The sequence below is a fragment of the Protopterus annectens genome, chromosome 5.part0 (assembly GCF_019279795.1).
Source record: "Protopterus annectens isolate FY-2018-M chromosome 5.part0, PAN1.0, whole genome shotgun sequence".
In the NCBI taxonomy this organism is placed as follows: domain Eukaryota; kingdom Metazoa; phylum Chordata; order Ceratodontiformes; family Protopteridae; genus Protopterus; species Protopterus annectens.
In genome coordinates, this window is record NC_056735.1 from 152725850 (window position 1) to 152744636 (window position 18787).

The window sequence follows — 18787 nt, forward strand, 5'->3', positions numbered from 1 at the left end:
CACTTACATAGCCAAACTGGAAGCAAAGTTCTCTCCACCCAAGATTCTGCTAGACAGTCAAGAGCAGAAGGTTAACACCCGCACTACACCTCAAGCAACACATAGCCCTTCTAAACCCACATCACCAACACCCACACATAGCAACATTAAATCCACATATGCGGAGGCTCTTAACTGTAACCTGCCCAAGCAAAAAGGACCTCCAAAGCTGCAATGCAAACAAACACCAATCTCAACCAAAGTGTCACATAGCTCACAACACCAGTGTGCCACCCAGCAACAGCCCCTAAGGCAAGACAATGTACCTAACACTTTAGTCATAGGTGACTCTATAGTCAGGCACACTGATGTCCCACTCACCAGGCTGAACAAGGAGAAAATTACAGTCAGCTGCCTGTCAGGTGCCAGGATCCACCACATAACGCATGCACTCAAGTCACTCCACAACAAGTACAAATATGAGTCTGTCATTGTCCATGTTGGAGCAAATGACTTGAGACGTACCTCCCTGGACTACATGAAAAGAGACATGGAAGAGCTCTTGGATCATGTGGCCAAGGCAGGTATGACCCTAGCCCTGAGTAGCATCCTGCCTTCGCCCAGAATGATACCACAATATAAGGACAAAATGATTGACTTCAACAATTGGCTAAGCCTCTGGTGTCATTCAAAGGGGATCCAGTATCTGTCTGCCTGTGATGACATGATCGACAGACCACGATGCTTTGCCAGAGATGGTCTGCACCTGTCGCCCCTGGGATTCAGGTTACTGGCTAAGGCTCTTGCCACCCCTATAGTGCCTTTTTTAGGCAAAGTTCAGTGGACAAAACCACCACCGTAACAGGTACAAGCATGCAATTTCTGAAGGTAATGCTATTCAATGCTAGAAGTCTAAATCTCAAAATGAAGTCTCTCGCGGCACGCCTAAAAATGGAGAACATCGATATCTGTGCAGTAACTGAGACCTGGTTCAAGGCTCCAGAGAGCACCCCTGCAATACCAGGCTACAACACTTACCACACTTTTCGGCCAGCAAACCAGGACCAAAACACTAAAGGTGGATGAGTGTCCATATTCACCAAGGATATTCACAACACCAGGCTAGTTGCCCAACACAATGCGTCTGAAATTTTCCAGGTGCAACTAACACTAGGTAAGACTGCAATCCAAATTGTAGCTTGCTACAGATCCCCCACCCAGATCCCCCACCATGCCCCAAGATTCTCACTACACCTTTCTAAACATACTGGAAAATATTAAGATACAACCAAACGCCCTAAGACTGGGTGATTTCAACTACCCTGCCATTAACTGGGACAACTACTCATGTACCAACACCTCTGCCCAAGGGTTCTTGGAATTCATAAATTCCAACATCCTGGATCAGCTAATACATAGTCCTACCAGGGGCTCCAATATCCAAAACCTGGTCATTACCAACATGGGAAATCGATGCTCCATACCTATGGTCACCCCCTCGTTGGTCACGTCTGACCATAAGCTAATCACCCTTAACATCCACATCCCACTCCCACCCCCCAGTAAGGAAACCTCCATAAAAAACTTCTCCAAAGCCAACTTCATGCTACTCAAGTCAGAAGTGACAAACTTCATGACACCCATGCAGATGGGAACTGAAAGTTCGACTGCTGAATCCTACACTAAGGCACTGTATGAGCACATCCACTCATGCATGAATCATGCCATCCCAAATAGAAACAAGATGCTCTCCTCCAAAAAAAGAAAGCCAATCTGGTGGTCCCCCACCATAAACAAACTTTACAACAAAAGGAAGAAACTGTTGCAGGAAAGAGGAAAATCCCATGATGCAAAAGACTCCCTTACCAGCCTCAGTAAGAAGCTGAGATCCCTCAAAAAATCCTCCAAAGCTAGTTATGAAAATAAAATTTCCAAAGATTCCAAAGACAACCACAAGGCATTCTATAACCATGCCAATGCTCAGATATGCTCTGAGCTACAACAGAATGGCATTAAATATACTGATCCCAAGGATATTGCCAATATCCTGGCAGATCAATTCAGTGCCAACTTCACCCCCCTCTCACCCCCTAAACGGCCCATCTCAATACCGGAAGATTGCCAAATTCTGGTAATAACGGCCACACAGGTAAAAAATGCACTCTCCAAAGCTAAGAATACAGCATCCATGGGACCAGATGACATCCCAGGCTGTGTATTACTTGAACTACTAAATGAACTGACACCTCACCTAAGTGTCATGTTTAATCATAGCCTCACCTCAGGCTTCATGCGCACTGAATGGTGCACAGGTACAGTTATTCCACTCCACAAGGGGAGATCCACCTTGGATCCTGGGTACTACCACCCCATCAGTCTGATGAGCCTGATCTGCAAGGCCATGGAACGTATTATCATGGAACTTATAAACAAAGACATTGGCAACCTTCAAACACTGGACCCCACCCAGGTTGGGTTAGTGAAGGGCTGATCCTGTCTCATGAACCTGATTGACTTCTTTGAATCAGTCTCCAGAGCCGTGGACGAGGCTAAGGTGGTCTACACAGCCTATCTGGACCTCACCAAGGCCTTTGATACCATCCCCCACTCTGGAATCATAGATAGACTTACTAAGCTGGGCATTAATCCCTACATCACTCGATGGGTTGCCAACTGGCTTACTGACAGAATCCACACTGTAAAAGTAGCCGACTCCAAATCCAGCTCCAGACAAGTGACAAGTGGAGTACCTTAGGGTTCAGTCATGGGACCGCTCTTGTTTGGCATTTACTTCTGATGTACAGGCCAACACTAAGGGACTCTGGCTAACAAAGTTCGCAGATAACTGCAAACTGGGAGCCAATATTGAATCCCCAAATTATGTGGATACTCTACAAAAGGGCCTTACAGAAACAGATGCTTGGTGCCAGAGCCATGGACTCAAGCTCAATGCCAAGAAATGTATAGTTATCCCCTTTGGGAAAAAACATGTACCCATGAATTACCACATAGGTGGCAGTACACTAAACACTGAAAGTGTGATAAGAGACTTGGGGACACAGGTGGACAGTGGTCTCACCTTCGATAACCACATCACCACAACAGTCAGGAAATCCTATGTGGCACACCTCATCACTAAGGGCTTTTCATCCAGGAAAAAGGAGGTTATTGTCCCACTGTACTCATCCCTCATTATACCCATTATAGAATACAACGCTCCGTTTGGTATGTACCTCTCAAGACATCTCCAACAACTGGAAAGGCCGCAGAAATACCTCACTAAAAGAATCACAGGCCTAAAGTAGATGCTCTCTGCTGACCACCTTAAAAAACTCCAGCTATACTCTGTCATCTACTCAGAGGCGATCTCTGCTTAACATACAAGGCCTTATCAAACCCAGAGCTGTTGGACATGCTACACTTAAAGAAATCTCATTCCCTCAGAGCCACACGCTCCAGGGATCTAAACCTTGTCACCACAATAAACAAAACATGCTGGAGGGATAGGTTCTTGACCCAGAGGCTCCCCAGACACTGGAATAGACTGCCCATACATGTCAAGCAGAAAGCCTCTTTGGCCCTCTTCAAAAGGAACCTTGACGATTGGATGAGAGAAAGGAAATTCACCCCGGGGATCACGTCAGTCACCCTGCTAGACAGGGATCCAAGGAAGTAAATAGTGTGAGAAGAAATAGCCAGGGAATTGTTATGGCTAGGCTTGTATATGGCTAGGCTTGTATAGGTCCTAGGGCCGATAACCTAGTACCAACCTATGAACCTATGAGCATACAAGGTATCAGAATATTTTATCTGGTAGCTTACATGATAGCAAACACAATTTTATTGATATTTGACCTCTGTCAGTGAGTATTTGTTAGAACTGTAAGGTGATGACTTCATTTTTTAAAGCCTCAAGCCACACCCACTAGGAGTTAAAGGTACACACTCAAAAGAGTTGTACTGGAGGGAATGACTTAAGGTGAGGCTGTTACCAGCCTGCGACAAATATTCAGAGAGGTTCATCATGTCTCTCTTCATGTAGTCCAAGGAAGTACATCTCAGGTCATTCACATCCCATGAGCTATGACTGAGTCATACTGGTACTTGTGGTTGAGTGATAACCCTCTCTTTGTCTAACCTGGTGCGGGGGACATGTGTGTGTCCATTGTGTCTTACAATGGAGTCTCCTATGACCAAGATGTTTAAATGTGCAGTGTTTTGCCTTAGAGGCTTGCTTGTGGGGACACTGTGATATGTATTTTTATGTGTTGTAGTTGGTGTTGACTTGGTTTTGTTTGCATGTAGTTTCTGAGGACAGCAGAGGGGACTCTAAGGTTTTGATAAGTTACTTGTGAATACCTCCGCATTTGTGGGTTTATTTGTCAAGACATTATTTAGTGATGGAAATGATGTGTGTGTGTGCTGACAACCTGTCATTTGATCTGTCAGTACTGTATGTGAGTCATGTCTCAATTTTCAAAGTGTAACTACAATTTTCACATACTGTGTTTGCTTGTTCCATGATTAAGTGGTCGTCAGTATACATGAGGCAATTGCTACATTGCTTCAGGATGCCCATGTCTACAAGAGGGCCACAGGGAAAGCAGGAAAGTGCCTATCCATGATTTCAGGTTTTTTACTACAGGTTTAACCAGAGAGAAGAGTGGGGATATTTAACTGGACTAGGATGATAGCACACAGACAAAAAATAGTTGCTATACTTAGTGTGAACTACAGCTGTCCAGCAAGGTGATGCTGCTCTGTGAGCAACACAAATGCTCCTAGAGCAGCAGGGGAACTGGGGAAGGCTGCAGAGGTGGTTAGTCTAAGGGAAATTTTAACTTGATAGTGTTTTTGTTTATACAGGGCTTTGCTAACTGACACTGTGTGGAGAATCAGAAAAGCAAGTTTTACAACAGCAAGGCCAACTCGAATAGGTTTAGTAGCAGCCCCTCTCATATAAGTTTGCTACAACACACCTGCCGCAAGAGTACAGTCAGAAAACCCTCTTAATGTAAAAATACTAATTAGAGCTCAGTTGCTGGGAAACTATACAACATAGATACTACTGTCTTGTAAAACTAGCAGAAACAAAGTACAGCACCAATGGAAAAAAATCAGCTTTGAAACTCTACTAGAGTGCAAGAAATGTAACACTTAATGTAGGATTTTTATGAAATACAGTAAAAATAATCAGCAGAATTGCAAAATGGTACTGGTTTTCATTCTTTTTTAGCAGTGGATGGCTTTAGATGCAGCAGATTCAGTGTAAATATCAGGCAAAGTAGTCAAACTGAGAGCAGCTCTGAGGAGTTAAGCAGAAACCCACACAAAGACTGGGCTTATATGGAATCAGAAAAAAAAAGTTTTACAACAGTGAGGCCAACAGACCAATTAGGAAAACACACAATAAACTTTCAGGCAGCAGCCCCCAACACAGTTAGGTTTGCTACAGCACACTTCTGCCACAAGAGTGCAGTCAGAAAACTCTCTTAATACAAACATGTTGGTTTAAGATTTCAAGTGCAGGGAAACCACACAGTCTAGATACCGCTGCCCTGTAAAACTAGTAGACACAATGCAATTAGGTACTACAGCACCAACAGAAACAGTTCAGCTTTGAAACTCTACTAAAGTGCAAGAAATGTAACAACTATTGATTGTTCATCCTCATCTTGTCACTGTAATAAATTTTACTGTATCTTGATATCTTTGTTGCTTCTTCTGTTACTTGCTGTGTGGATGCCACACAAAAAGCTATGTTTAATAAGATGCTTTAATTATGTTTTATGCAACAAATAGTATCATCTACCATTGTATGTTCACAATACAGATAACTTCCTATGGGAATTATGTAACTTTGTATTGTTAAAATGTGGACTGCTGTCTTGATTTTTCTGGAGTGGCCTTAGTTGTGGCTTTAAGTTGAGTCCTGGATCAGTCCATCTACTTAGTTAACAGAGTACATGATATAAATAAAACCTTGATGGTCATCTCAGAAGAGCTGCTAATGGTAGCGGTAGTGCTAAAATATGACACACAGATTTGTAAAGTTAATTAGTATTTATAGCTACTGATTATACCAGTGTATTTACTTTTACTTGTGTCTGTTAAATTTGTTTTGTAGTTTAAATTAACTCTGGTTATGGCTGAAAGTAGTCAATACAGGTGATTTTATTTACTGGTTATTCAAAGTTTTATGGAGTGAAACTAGGAAGCAAAAATTCAAAGGGAGAAAATTATATACCTATAGGGTAAATTAGACAACAGTAATGACAGGGGACTTTGGCATTCATTTATTAGCTAAACTAAAACTGGACAGAAACTGTATGAAGGAAGTAAGGGAGTTCCTGGAATGCAAAGGAGAGGCATAGGTTCATAGGTGTGTACTAGGCTAATGGCCCTGGAGCCTTTACAAGCCTAGCCCATAGAAGTACCCTGGCATCGTGTTGCCCAAAGTTAGTTCCCAGTGCCTCTATCTAGTAGAGCCACTGGAGTGATCCCTGGCATGAAATTTCTATTACCCATCCATTCGTCAAGATTTCTCTTGAAGAGAGACAGCGAGGTGCATCATAGGTAAAAACTGGGGAGTTTATTCTACCTCTGCTTAGCTAGTCAGTGAGACCACATTTGGCTAGCTCCATACAATGTTGGAAACCCCACTTCTGCAAAGACATTTTCAGAACAGAGATTGTTAAAAGCAGCTGCAGCAAGGTCTACACTGGGAGATATGATAAGAGATTAAAGGAACTTTGCACTTATGATAGCAAGGGGCGGGCAAGATGGAAACATTTAAGTCTTACTGGGGAATTAGGAGAAGAGAAGAAATATTAAAGAAGAGGAGGCACATGTGAATCCATAGGTGATAATTGCTCATATTTGTTGATAAATGTATTTTTTGTTTACACATGGTTCCTTTATGTGTTGTTGTTATAAGCCATTCATGTTTTCACAGCTTTATAGGAATATAGGTAAGTATTAGGCTAGCTCCCCTTGTGGGGCATTTCAAACCTAGCTAATTTCCCCTTTTATGCTCAAATTAACCTATCCCATTTGGTTAGAGATTGGCCGTAGCCATGGTCGATAATTTTATATTACCCCTAATGAGAATAATTGTGATTATACCATCAATGATTTGAGGTGCCCATGCATGGAATAAATACTTTAGGAGCTGCCTATATCCATTAGTAGTACAGAAGGCAGTCCTGTAGTAATTTTTCTGTTTCCCACCCATAGACCCAAGTTGAGCTTGAATATGGCATGGGGTGAGATTTGTTTTATGTGTATGGGTAGTCTGTTCCAGAGCAGTGGTATCCTTTGGGAGATGTTCTTGTCCTTCCAAACCATTCTGGTGATGTTGCAGAAGAGGTTTAGATCCCTAGACCAAGTATTTCTGATGCCATTTGATTTGCTAATGTGCAGTCAGTCCATCAGTATTGGGTTGGATAATTAAGCAATAACTGATGACGTGGTGTGGTATATTGAAGATTTACCCAAGGTTGGTGTGCTTTAATCACGAGATCGAAGCCCGAGTGATTAAATAAAGCCAACCGTGGGTAAATTTCAATATACCACAACCACAGAGTCAGTTATTGCTATTATACAATGACATTATTTAAGAAAAAAAATACTTACTTTTCTTAAATAATGTCTTTGTATAACGGCGCATTACTGTTCTTCCGCTGGTTGTGTTACACTGCTTCTTTGTTTTGATGTACTAAGCATGCATATGGGACTTGCGTCCCACGCATACCCAGTACATCAATGCTTTGAAACGGAAGCAACGGAGAAAATAAAGTCTCTCTTGGTCCGTATTTTTCTTTTTTCTTTTATCTGTTAAAAAAATGTTTTGAGCACTTTATACCAACAGAAAGAAGTCCGGGTGAGCGGACCTTTTTCCGTTGGTATATTGGGGGATTTACAATGGGCACACTGGCCAGTCAGTTTTGAAATATTAATGGGGGGGGGGTCATTGTATAATACCTTGTTTGCCAGGCAAAGGTCACCTCTTAGTGGTCTGTAGGATACTGAATATAGTGACAGGACTTTGAGTCAGTCTGTGTAGGACATGTTGGTTAGGCCTTGTATCATTTTAGTAAAGTACCTCTGTGAGCATTCCATCCCGCGGTGGTGGTGCTGCGGTAGCGTTGTTGCCTTACAGTAAGACGCTGTCCAGTTCGATTCTCAGCTAGAGCTCTTCTGCATGAAGATATGCGTGAATGGGCGTACCTTCATTGAAGGTTGTATGTCAGGGCCGGTAACTCGACACGTAAAAATCAACTACCAATCATTAGCGGACCAGAGTTCTGCTGCGGCGACCCCTAGCCGGGAAAAGCCAAAAGACACAAACAAACCTCTGTGAGCATTCCAGTTGTTGCATGTGTCTGGACAGATACATGCCAAAGCGGGTATTGTATTCAATGACTGGCCTAATGAGGATGAGTAAAGGAGGAACAATGACATCCCTAGATCTAGACACAATCCCTTTATTTATAGTCTGTGCAATATAGAGGGACTCTCTTACAACAGTGGACACATGTTGCCAAAAGTTAGGTCACTGTCTATATTAGTTCTCAAATCCTGATCAATTGAGTCAACTCTTAGGGACATATTGTCAATGTGGTGGTTTCCTGGGGTAGATGACTTCCCAAATGACACAGTAATGCATTTTTGGCATGTAGTTTCATTCCATGATTTTGGAACCAGTTATTTATTCGGGACAATCCTTCCAGCAGGATGGCTAAGTGATTTGTGGATTCAATGACTTCTCCTAGCTTGCAGTCATTTGCAAACTTAGTTAGCCAAAGCACTTTGGTATTGGCTTTTGCTTCAGAAAATTAGATGCTAAACAGGATATGTTTATGCTTATACATAGAGGGTTATACACGTATTTATGAAGTATATATGACTATATTTCACCAGTATATTATACTTGATCTGTGTTTTGTGATATGTGCCAATATGTGTGTTTTATTTGCTAAAGTGCTTAATTTAAATTTTAAGTTTGCCACTAACACTCTGTTTACCTATAATTTTGTCTTCTTCTCTCCCTTTATTCACCCAGCACTCTACCCTGCTTGCCCTGAACTAGTGAATGAGAATCTAACCTGCCTGAAAGCCAAGATATAAACCTTATGCTAAGGCAATTGGTCTCTACCTGAACTATAGGGTAGAGCTAAACCTCTCCCTAGCCTCTAATCCAAAAGGAACCAAGAAAGTATGTGTTATAATGACTCTAGTTGTTGCTATACCTGACCTCCATAATGACATGTAACTGAGGACTGCTCCCTAGCCAGGTCAGCCAAGCTATTCTAATCCTTTCTCCCAAACCTCATCACTGTACCTACAAGTTATCTAAGCTGCTGAGTTCTGTTCCCCTCCTCTACTCCTAGACCTGAAAACACACTAGAAAAGTCTATTGTTTCTACTCTACTTTTCCTAAGGATTTGCCCTATAAACCTATCTCAATGTTCTGATACACAAATTATCACATATTTGACTTGTACTTTTCTTTGCTCTCCCAGTCCTGGTCACTCCTCTACTCTTACAACTACTCACTCTCCTCCAGTCACATCTTCACCTTACCTCAGTAGTCAGCATTTCACTGATTGTTCCTGGGGTCCTTCTTCACTGGCTCTATCCCGCTCCGTTCGCCCTGCGGGCTCACTCCGCTCCCCTACCCTGCCCCCAATTCCCACCCGCCCCCAGTACTCCTACATTTATTCACTCTAGCCCCACCCCTTCAATTATCACTTATCATAGAATCCCACCCCTTAAAGTGCCAGAACCTCCACACCCAAGATTCACCTACATTATCCAACCTACTCAGCTTATCATTACTCTACGTTCTACACTGCTACTATGTCACTGTCATGAAACTTTTACTTCTATCCTTATTCATACCTATTCTTTTTATACTTTATCTTTATCTACTTACATTCTATGAACATCCCCACCACACAAACCTTTACTACCCACCAAAGCAAACCTGCTCAACACCCGTAACTTATACTCAATCTCTTTCAAACACACCTAGTACAATAGCCTACCTATCAGCAAAATATCACAGACTAAATCACATCAAATACTATAGGCCTCAAGCCAAGAAATCTCTGTTCCTTATAGGTAAACACCTGCAACCTACACTTAGCAACCAACTCCAATCAATAGTAGATGGAGATATCCAACCCAATCCTGGCCCAAACTTTACACATTCTACAGTGACCCATACAGCAAACCTCACTTCTACCCAATCCCTTATCAGACCCCCCAACTCACTATTAGTAGCCCATCTTAACATAAGAAGCATAAATAATAAGGTTGCCCAAATACATGCTCTCATAGATGTCCACTCATTTGATATCCTGTGTCTTACTGAAACTTGGCTCAAACCAACTATACAAGATAATGAATTTACTCCACCAGGATATAGCACCTTAAGACAAGATAGATTAGCTAAAAAGGGAGGTGGAATAACTATACTATACAAGTCTGGACTACAAGTAACCTCTATTGACTCTAAGCCCCCGCTAACTAGTAATGAAGAAATACTTATCTCCAAAATCCAACTCAATAACCATAAGTCCATATATATTATTGCTGTCTATCTTCCCCCAGGGCATAACTCTAATATCCTTGAAAATATCCTGAATTGGCTTTCAACCAACTATCCCCAAGAAACAATAGTACTCGGAGACTTTAATATTAACTGGAAAAGCTGTACTTCTCAACCGCCCTCTACTCATCTTAATCTACATGGGTTTACTCAAACTATAAGTTCCCCCACAAGGACCAATAAACACAATAACACTGAAAGTACCCTAGACTGGATACTAATAAATAGACATCAACAAAGTTATCAAGTAGGGACTCTTCCCTGAGGATATAAGTGACCATGCTCTCACCTTCATAATTAGAGTCAAGACTGACATCCCAAATCCAATTACCTATAGAGCAATCAGGAGTAATAAAAATGTTAACCCTGATATTTTCCAAAATGAACTTAGAGCATGCAACTGGTCACCCCTCAAAAGTCTAATCCTAGAGGAAGCGGTAAGCTACTTTAATAGTAAATTCCTAAATATTCTTGACCTCCATGCTCCAAAAAGGACCATTAAAACTAGAAACAAACCTGCCCCCTGGCTCTCAAAAGAGACAAAACAAAAAATGCTACTCAGAAATAAAATCTGGAACAAATGGCGTACTACTAAAAACCAAGAAGATCACATAAAGTTCAGACAGCTAAGAAATGAGACAAAAAAAGCAATATTGTCAGATAAAAGAAAGTACTACATTCAACTCCAAAATACCCAGCAAAGTAAACCCCAAAAATTCTGGGCAGGTATAAATGCTCTCTTACACCCAGGCCGTAATGTCACCCCCCCACCTGTTGGTGCTGATCAGGACAATCCAAAGCAAATTGCAAGTACTTTTAATACCTTCTTTACTGAGACCATTCAGTCTCTTGCCAATCAACTATCTCCCAACAGCTCATCTCCTTCACTCTCCAATACCACCTTACCTCCCCCATTTCATCTCAAACCCATCCCTACATCCCTTATCCAAACCCTTTTGCAAAAACTCAAACCTACCACCACTGCAACCGACCTCCTTCCTGCAGAATATCTACAAAAAGCAGCAAATGCCATAGCCTACCCAGTTTCCATTCTGATTAACAGAACAATCTCTGAGGGTGCTATTCCTTCCATTTGGAAGATTGCACACATTATCCCCCTTCACAAGGGTGGAAATTCTAGGGAACTATCCAATTACATACCAATTGCCATACTATCTCCTCTGGCAAAGATCATGGAGAAATGCATTCATATGCAACTGTTAAAACACCTTATAGATAACAACTTATTAGCTAACTGCCAACACGGCTTTAGGCCATTTCCCAGTACTACTACTGCCCTTTTATCCTTCTCCGACTCTATAAATAAAAATCGCAATAACAACACTCTATCCTCAGCCCTTTTTATTGATCTCTCCAAAGCCTTCGACATGGTTAACCACCAACTTCTCATAAACATACTGAAAAACCTATCCCTTGATACTGTTACTATACAATGGTTTGAATCCTACTTAGGCAATAGGCAACAAGCAGTTATGTGGGGAAACAACCTATCTCCCCATCTCCCCATTGCACTAGGTGTCCCCCAAGGTTCTATACTTGGACCACTTCTATTCTCTATTTTTATCAATGACCTGCATACTGTTATCCCTCAAGCTTCCTTAATTCAATATGCCGACGACTCCACATTTATATGCTCAGCCTCAACTCCAGCAGAGCTTCAATCTCTCACCCAAAAAGTGTTTAACACAGCTGAGGAATGGCTACATCGTCAGTGTCTCATCCTAAATCCTAAAAAAAACAAACTTTTATTTTTTACCCCCACCCACAGGGCCACATCTCTACACTTTACTGTCACATCTAACAATGGAACCATCATATCCCCAGACTCCAACACAAAACTCCTAGGAGTTCTGATTGACAATAACCTTAACTTTGAAGACCACATTAACAACACCATAAAAACAGTCAACAAAAAACTAGGCTCCCTATATAGAATCAAATCCTTTCTTACCCCACTAGCAAGATCTACTATTGCCCAGACCCACTTACTCTCTACCCTCCTCTATGCCTCCAATATATATACTAACCTTTCAAAAAACAACATGAACAAACTGGCCGTCTCCTACAACAATATAGCGAGATTTGCAACAGGCTCTCCATTTAGGACCCATCACTGTATTATTTATCACAATCTTGGCTGGCTAGAGTTACGCAATCTACTTCTATTTAAACAATTAACATTTGTCCATAAAATCCTGTATCAGCCTAACAACACACCAATTCTTACCAACCTTATCACCCCATACCGCAACCTTAAGACCCTGCGCTCATCTAGTAAAATACTAGTACAAATACACAAAACCTACAATAAGGCAGGGGACTCTCTGTTCTCTAATACCGTAGGTAAAAACTGGAACTCTCTTCCCAGTGACCTAACCTCACTACCTTCACTAACACAATTTAAAGGCAGGCTTAAAACCTACCTCAAATCTCATTGGCTGTGCACCTGTCTGAACCCAGACTAACCTCTCATGTCTTCTTCTTACTAAGGTACTAAATCTTACTGACTGTATATTCTAACTGCCTAATGATAACCAGAAGTATATCTTCCTTTCAATTTATTGGACTCTCTTTTATATCAAAATATGACTTTCTGTCTCCCTACTATGTTAATATATATACTTAGCATAAGATACTACATCAAATGTGTTTTGAACTGTACACATTTCCTTATTTTTCCTAACTACTTACTCCAATATATTCTTTCATGTACTAAATTAGCTTAACTATATATGGTACTTCCACCTGTTAAACTTTGAATTGTTTTTAGCTTACTTTTGAGTTAAGTAAAATACTGTTCTGTACTCTCGAGGAGCTTTTCTCCCCGGGCCTCTGCTGAAAATGGATATGTATCCAGCTGGACTAGCCCAGTCAACAAATGTAAAGTAAATAAAAATAAAAGTTATTGTAAACTATTTGCTTTTCCCACTTAATTAAGCATTATATTATTTCTTCTGCCATTTTTTGGTTTGTGTTATGCTTGAAAATGGCCTTGTGCCTATTTAACTTGTAAAAACATAAAATAAATAGAAGCATGGAATATCCAGCCCAGTTAACAAATGTAAAATATATAAAATAAATAGATGCATGGAATGTCTATATACATGTAGTTATACAACAATACATTTATGGAAGTCAGGTATGCACTAAAGACAGAACAAAGCAGTTCTAGTAAAATATAGAAAACAGTAGGGTATTAATTAGGGAATTCTGGCTTATTAATTAGGTTGTGAAATGAACAGACTGGAGGCAGATGGTCATTGTCTGATGTCAGGTTCTTTAACTAGATACTCTGAATGAAAAAGACAGTATATCTCTGTGTCCTTTAGATCAATGATAGTGTGGCATTGCTCTTCTTAATAATCCTTAATGTGGTCCATCTCTCATTGGGTACTTTGCTTACACTGGGCACAGTGGTTCATTACTATTTGCAAGTGAATTCTAGAACAGTTCAGTAGAGTTGCCTTTATGTTTTTGGCATTTTAGTTTGTTAATGGTAATGTTGGCTTGCTTTTGTTACATCTTGAATGAAAACAGATAAAAACCTTTCATGCAGTCATAATGTATGCAGCTGCCAGCTGGAGATTCTTGTTTTATTTTTTCCTGTTTTTTATGTGCTGCCTTATGTCGATATTAAAGAATTCTGAAAGTGCTATTTTTTTTCTAGTACATCTAAAATGGCCGAGAAGCTGCTGTTGATTGACACTGATTGTGGAGTGGATGATGCTCAAGCAATAATGATGGCTCTTGCACAGCCAACAGTTCAGGTTCTGGGAATCACTTGTTGCCATGGAAACACAACTGTCGACAACGTCAGCAGAAATGTATTAAGAGTCCTGAAAATTTGTAATGAATCCAAGGTACAGTTTGATATGTGTGTCTTATACATGCACCCTGAATATGAATGCCAGCTACATTTCCTGTGTAGTGATCCCCTTATGAGGGTAATATTCTAATGTTTGGGATACTGCACTTCAGCATGTATAGACTGTGATCACCATTATGTTTTATTAATATATTTTGTTTTACTTGTTGACCAGGATATCCTTCTGGAGAGAGTTTGTTTACAGGAGAGACCTAGGAGAAAAACTTCAGCCATACAACACTTACTAACAAAATTAAAATCACAGGATAAAAATTTTGTTTCTAGACAAAGAAATTAATATACATACTAAAATACAGGGGTACTGCGACATTTATGAGGACAGATACCTTTGACAGGCATAAGTAACAATTAAATAACTTTATTGCATTTTAGGTTTTGGTACATTATTGACAATATATAGGCAAATCAAAAACAAGAGCAGCAGTTTAATGTTTACACTGTGCAACAAATATGGACACAAGTGTATTACTTTTGTATGTACAAAGAATGGCAAATGTATCAACAATTATCGTTTGCTTCAGGCAGGACGTCTCCTGATGTTTCCTCTACCTCCATCAAATCAGACCATTAATTCCAGGAGGATGGAAGCTAGACATTCTCAAGCTAAATGGGACTCCCAAGGCCCATTTGTTCCTGCCCAGGAATGCCAATTGCCAGTCCTTTCCCAGGAGGAAGTTGGGTGATAAAGAGTGGGCCAGCTTGCTGGTCTTTTGGGGTGGCCTACTCTATCTATCTCTGGCAGCACCCCCTCCACCACAGTTCTGTCAAGCACTAAGAGGAAGTGCACCTCAAAATTCTTGAGTTCCCTTTGGCCTTATGAGTATGAATGTACTGAGGCAGTGTGGACTCGGAAGGCTTGGGCTCCAAAGGGTGTAAAATCTAGTACTGCTGCTAGGTGTCAGGCATGTTTCTAGTCAGAACCACCTCCATTCCACCAGGAAGGGTGAGCTCCAGTGGCAACTCACTATCATCCTCCTCAGCCAGCTCCGTCAGGCACCTAAGCCTCTAACTTGAGTAGCCTGTGCTGCACAATCAGCTTTGTCCTTCTATGCCATGGGACTGGCTTGCATCAACAATTATCTTAGTGTTCTACTTGGTAACTGCAAACAAAATGTGAATGTGCAAGCATGTCTCGTAACAGTACAGTACAGATGTAGGTTATGTAAGTTGTAGAAGTTAATAACAGATATGTAGTGCATGGAATGCCATTATTATGCTCAAATATTAGTTAAATTACATCCTAGTTTTAGCACTACTGTAGTGTGAGACCTGACCTTAACAATGCTTAAATGGTGCTTAACAATTCTTAAGCATCCCCTATGGTGTTAACATCACATCTGGTGCTATAGTAGTGTGGAACCAGAGTGGTATTCAACTCATATCTAAGCATAAGTAACAGTAGCAGAACATAAAACTGATTAATTTCAACCCCATTTCTGTCTGCTGTCTACATTACACTCACTAAAAGCATATTTAGGAACCAGCTGCTTCCCTTCCATATAGAATGCATAAAGATGTACATCAGTTCCCATCTGCATTACTGGCTTTCAGAGCTGGCACAACACTTCACATTTAGTTATTTATTTATTTATTTTTTAATTTTAACTTAATGTTTCTGTAGCTATTAGTACATGTATCAGACAAATCTCTGTACACTACAAAGAATTATGATTGGATCTCAGATCGTAACTTATAATTTTGTGTTTTCAACATGGATGCCAAGATTCATCTCTTGAGTTTTACTCTTGAGGCGTATATCTTGGTATCCATGTCTCGAACACATAATAAGCAGGTTATGATTGGTGACCTGATCATAATCCTCTTGTCTTGTAGCTGGTTGCTAGAGGAACTTTAATGTAATAAAGCAAGGCAGAAGAAGCTTTGGACAGTAGTTGATAAACTATGGAAAAAAATGGGCCGATGAAGGAAATAAGTATGAAAGAAGGAGCTTGGAAGTGTAACAGAAAAGTAGGAGGGAAATAAAAAGGATAGGGATGTCAAATATGGGAATTAGGATGATGGTGATGACGATGATGGTGATGATGATGATGATATTAACAGTAAGAGTGGGTTTCCCATCACAATCTTGAACCACACAGTCCTGAAAATCAAAATCCCAGGACCTTAATATCGAAAGAGCAAAGTGCTATAGACTACAGTATCAATCTCCTGGACTTTTCCCCTTGCAGGTTCCATGTTAACACTTGTTTCTAGGTCCACACCCCTGCAAGACCCATTGTAGCCCTCATGAGACTGTACTCTACTCTTAAACAGGAGCACTCTTTTTCTCTGCCAGTTGTTTAAAGTAACTGTAAACTATTTTTTCTGTGGAAAATTTATGTTTATTTTACTTTATGATGCAGGCAGAATGATTTAGAATACTTTTTACTGTTTGTCATACCTCTCAAACTTGAAGTACAATAAATCTGGATAAAGCCAAAACTAATGGGTGAACAACAGCCCAAAATCAGGGACAAGTTTAAATAGTGCCCTTATAAACTTAAACATTTGTGAGAATAACAGGTTTTGCATTAGCATGCATTTTCTAAAGGATATGAAGTCTGAAACTCAAATGTTTGTCATTATTTAGTGACTTCAGTACTCAATGATTTGCCAGAAAACCACAAATGTTATGAGGAAGAGACCAAAAATAAGTAAAAAATATGGACATTTTGCAAATATCTAGGCAGTTGAGAGGTATGGCTTGTTTTTGAAAAAAAATACTTTTAATGACTTTTCTATTTTATTGGCATTATCTCCTTGCTTTCTCAGAGAAAGAGGTACCAGTTTTGGTTTAACTATAGAACTGTCTGTAGGTCCCATGGGCAGTCCTTCTTACAGCCAAAAAAAGAAAAAGTTAAGCAACAGCCTTTGCCATCACAGATGGTTAGCAATTTGCCATTGGCAAAATATGGAACTCCCTTCCTCCCAGCCTTTCCTGCACTTCCTCCCTATGCATTTTCAAAAAAAGGTTAAACCAACATCTAAAGTTATATTGGCTCTGTCAATGCTCAAGTCCTGACTAATCCTCTCTCTCACAAGTATAGATACTTCCCTAGATGCATCCCCCTCGCTCTTACTTCTTTCTCTCTCATCTAAACTGAAGTGGTTAGACTAGATGGAGAATCAGCATGCTAGAAGTAGTATTAATATGTTGTACCCCTGATATTGTTTATGATCAACTTATTTTTTTTACTACATCTCCTTTGTACCATTTTCTAGTATAGGAAACTAATTTGTTTTGTTTGTTCTTTAGTTCTGTGTATTGTTTTGTTACTGAGTCCTATGTATTATCTAAATGCATTATATTCATTCACTGTGGAGCTTTTCTCCCCGGGCCTCCGCTGAAAATGGACATGTATCCAGTCGGACTTTCCCGGTCAACAAATGTGAAATAAATAAATAAATAAATAAATAAATAAATAAATTTGCCTCAGCTGCAGGAGGGTGACTCTGTTGTGGCCATTAGTTGTACCTCAGAGCACTCATTATTTACCTCAGATCCCACTGATGTAGCACCTACATCCACTATAGATTGTGGTTTAGCTACATCCTCTGTGGCTGTTGGGGTCCATTCAATTAGCAAGGAGGAACCACTCTTGCCAGTCCTGAGAGAGGAAACACAGAAGACTTCCCTTATTGTCAGAATGTTGTGCCCATACCTGAGGAAGCTGCTGTTGCCATTACCGTTGGTCACAGTTTTCTTGTCAACAAAATAACAGAAAACTAAGCACACATCTACACCTCCTCAAATTTTCTTACACAGGAGTAGTTTACTGGGTCTGGCTCAAGGTTTAATTGAGGCTGTTGATCATTCTTGTAAAGTAGTCTCTGGTAAAAGAAAGAAGGATACCTCCTTTCCTGAAGAGATTCAAGATTCTGTATCTGGACAAGAGGATGTAGGGACAGATACAGGATTTTCCTCCTCAGATCTCTGATTCTGACTCAGAGGAGAGCTCAGTTTCTGACTTTCCCTGTGGGGGTTTCTCTTTCTCTGAAACTATTTCTAGAATATGCTAATGTTTTCAGTGGGAGACCACTGAGGTTTCTTATTCCCTCAGAAAATACTATGAGGTCTTACAGGAAGAATTTCCAGAACCTGTACCTATTCCCCAGTTCACTCAGCTTTGGATAATGTGTGTGTTACTGGCTGCAGTTTTCCTGACAATTAGTCGGCTACCCCTAAAAAGGCAGCTAGGCTGTATAAAGCTCCTTAGTCTTTATACACTCTCCCCAAAATTGATCCAGTAGTTATAGCTTTAGTTAATCCTTCAGCTGCTAAACAA

General features: G+C 40.4%; 1 protein-coding gene across 1 annotated transcript in view; it reads left to right on the forward strand.

The window, feature by feature from the left end:
- LOC122802523 (inosine-uridine preferring nucleoside hydrolase-like) overlaps positions 1 to 18787 on the forward strand; it is a 452956-nt gene that overhangs the window by 95245 nt on the left and 338924 nt on the right. Inside the window, exon 2 of the mRNA XM_044072177.1 lies at positions 14283 to 14475. Within this exon, the coding sequence (XP_043928112.1) occupies positions 14293 to 14475 (183 nt within the window). The 5' untranslated portion in view covers positions 14283 to 14292. The remainder of the gene's footprint in view (positions 1 to 14282; positions 14476 to 18787) is intronic.